We start from the raw sequence: 1,027 nt of genomic DNA, 5'->3' as shown, positions 1-1,027 counted from the left end.
TCTCTATTAATATAATTACTTAATATAATTAAAATATCTCGATTAATATAATTACTTAATATAATTAAAATATCTCAATTAATATAATTACTTAATATAATTGAAATATCTCAATTAATATAATTACTTAATATAATTAAAATATCTCAATTAATGTAATTACGTTGCATTCGTCGATTATGATTATTTTACCTAAATTTAATTAAACATGCACAATTAGTGAAAAATTCTATTTTATCTAACTTTTTTTTAGAAAATTCTATTTTTTTAAAATTCTATTCAAAAATTCTATTTAGACCTTTCAATAAGTCTTATGCTGTTTGATATTAAACATAAACCTGAAAAAATCAGTAATTTCCCGTTTTAATTAATGCTATTTAATTGGACTAATTTAAATTTTTTATACGATATCTTTTTTCTTAATTTATTTAAACATTTCCAGGAAATAATTATCAGTAATGCATTTTACTAATAATATAATCAACGAATAAATTAAAGTCTGAATTAAAATTATAAAAAAAAAGAAAAAAAAGATAATAAAATAATTGATAGTAAATAAAATGAATGAATTATTAAATTTTTGTTCCAGATATATGAGTGGTGCTGGACGACGATCAAATGTTTGTGAAATTACGGGTTTAAGTGCACATCAGAAAGCAATCTTGACGACAATGTGGCGACAATTACCACGTGGTTTAGTATTTGATCTCGGAAAACGTGTCTTTGAAATAATCTTTGAACGTGATCCAAATTTATTAGTAATAATTAATTTGGAACATTTGCAAAGTACCAATCAATGGCACGAACATGTAAATTTTCGAACGCATGCTCAAGTATACTTTTTAATTTTTTCTTTTTTTTTTTTTTTTGATCTTATTGCGAAAATAAAATTTTATTAAAAGAAAAAAAAATGATCAAAAACTGATAAATGCTTAAATTATATTAGAAAGTATTCGAAAAAAACAGAAGAAGGAAACAAATTAATAAACAAAAATAAATAAAGAAGTAAGAATATGGGGAAGTAAAA

General features: G+C 21.3%; 1 protein-coding gene across 1 annotated transcript; it reads left to right on the top strand.

Moving 5' to 3' along the window:
• Positions 1-593: 593 nt before the first annotated feature.
• LOAG_15960 (hypothetical protein) lies at positions 594-833 on the top strand (the record flags this gene model as incomplete). Its single annotated transcript, XM_003151447.1, has 1 exon — positions 594-833. A coding segment is annotated over one exon (240 nt), but the record flags the coding sequence as incomplete, so codon positions are not given.
• Positions 834-1,027: the final 194 nt, after the last annotated feature.

This window comes from Loa loa (genome assembly GCF_000183805.2).
Source record: "Loa loa unplaced genomic scaffold supercont3.3360, whole genome shotgun sequence".
NCBI lineage: Eukaryota > Metazoa > Nematoda > Chromadorea > Rhabditida > Onchocercidae > Loa > Loa loa.
Note: the sequence above shows the minus strand (reverse complement) of the source record. Positions and strands in the feature narration are given on the sequence as shown.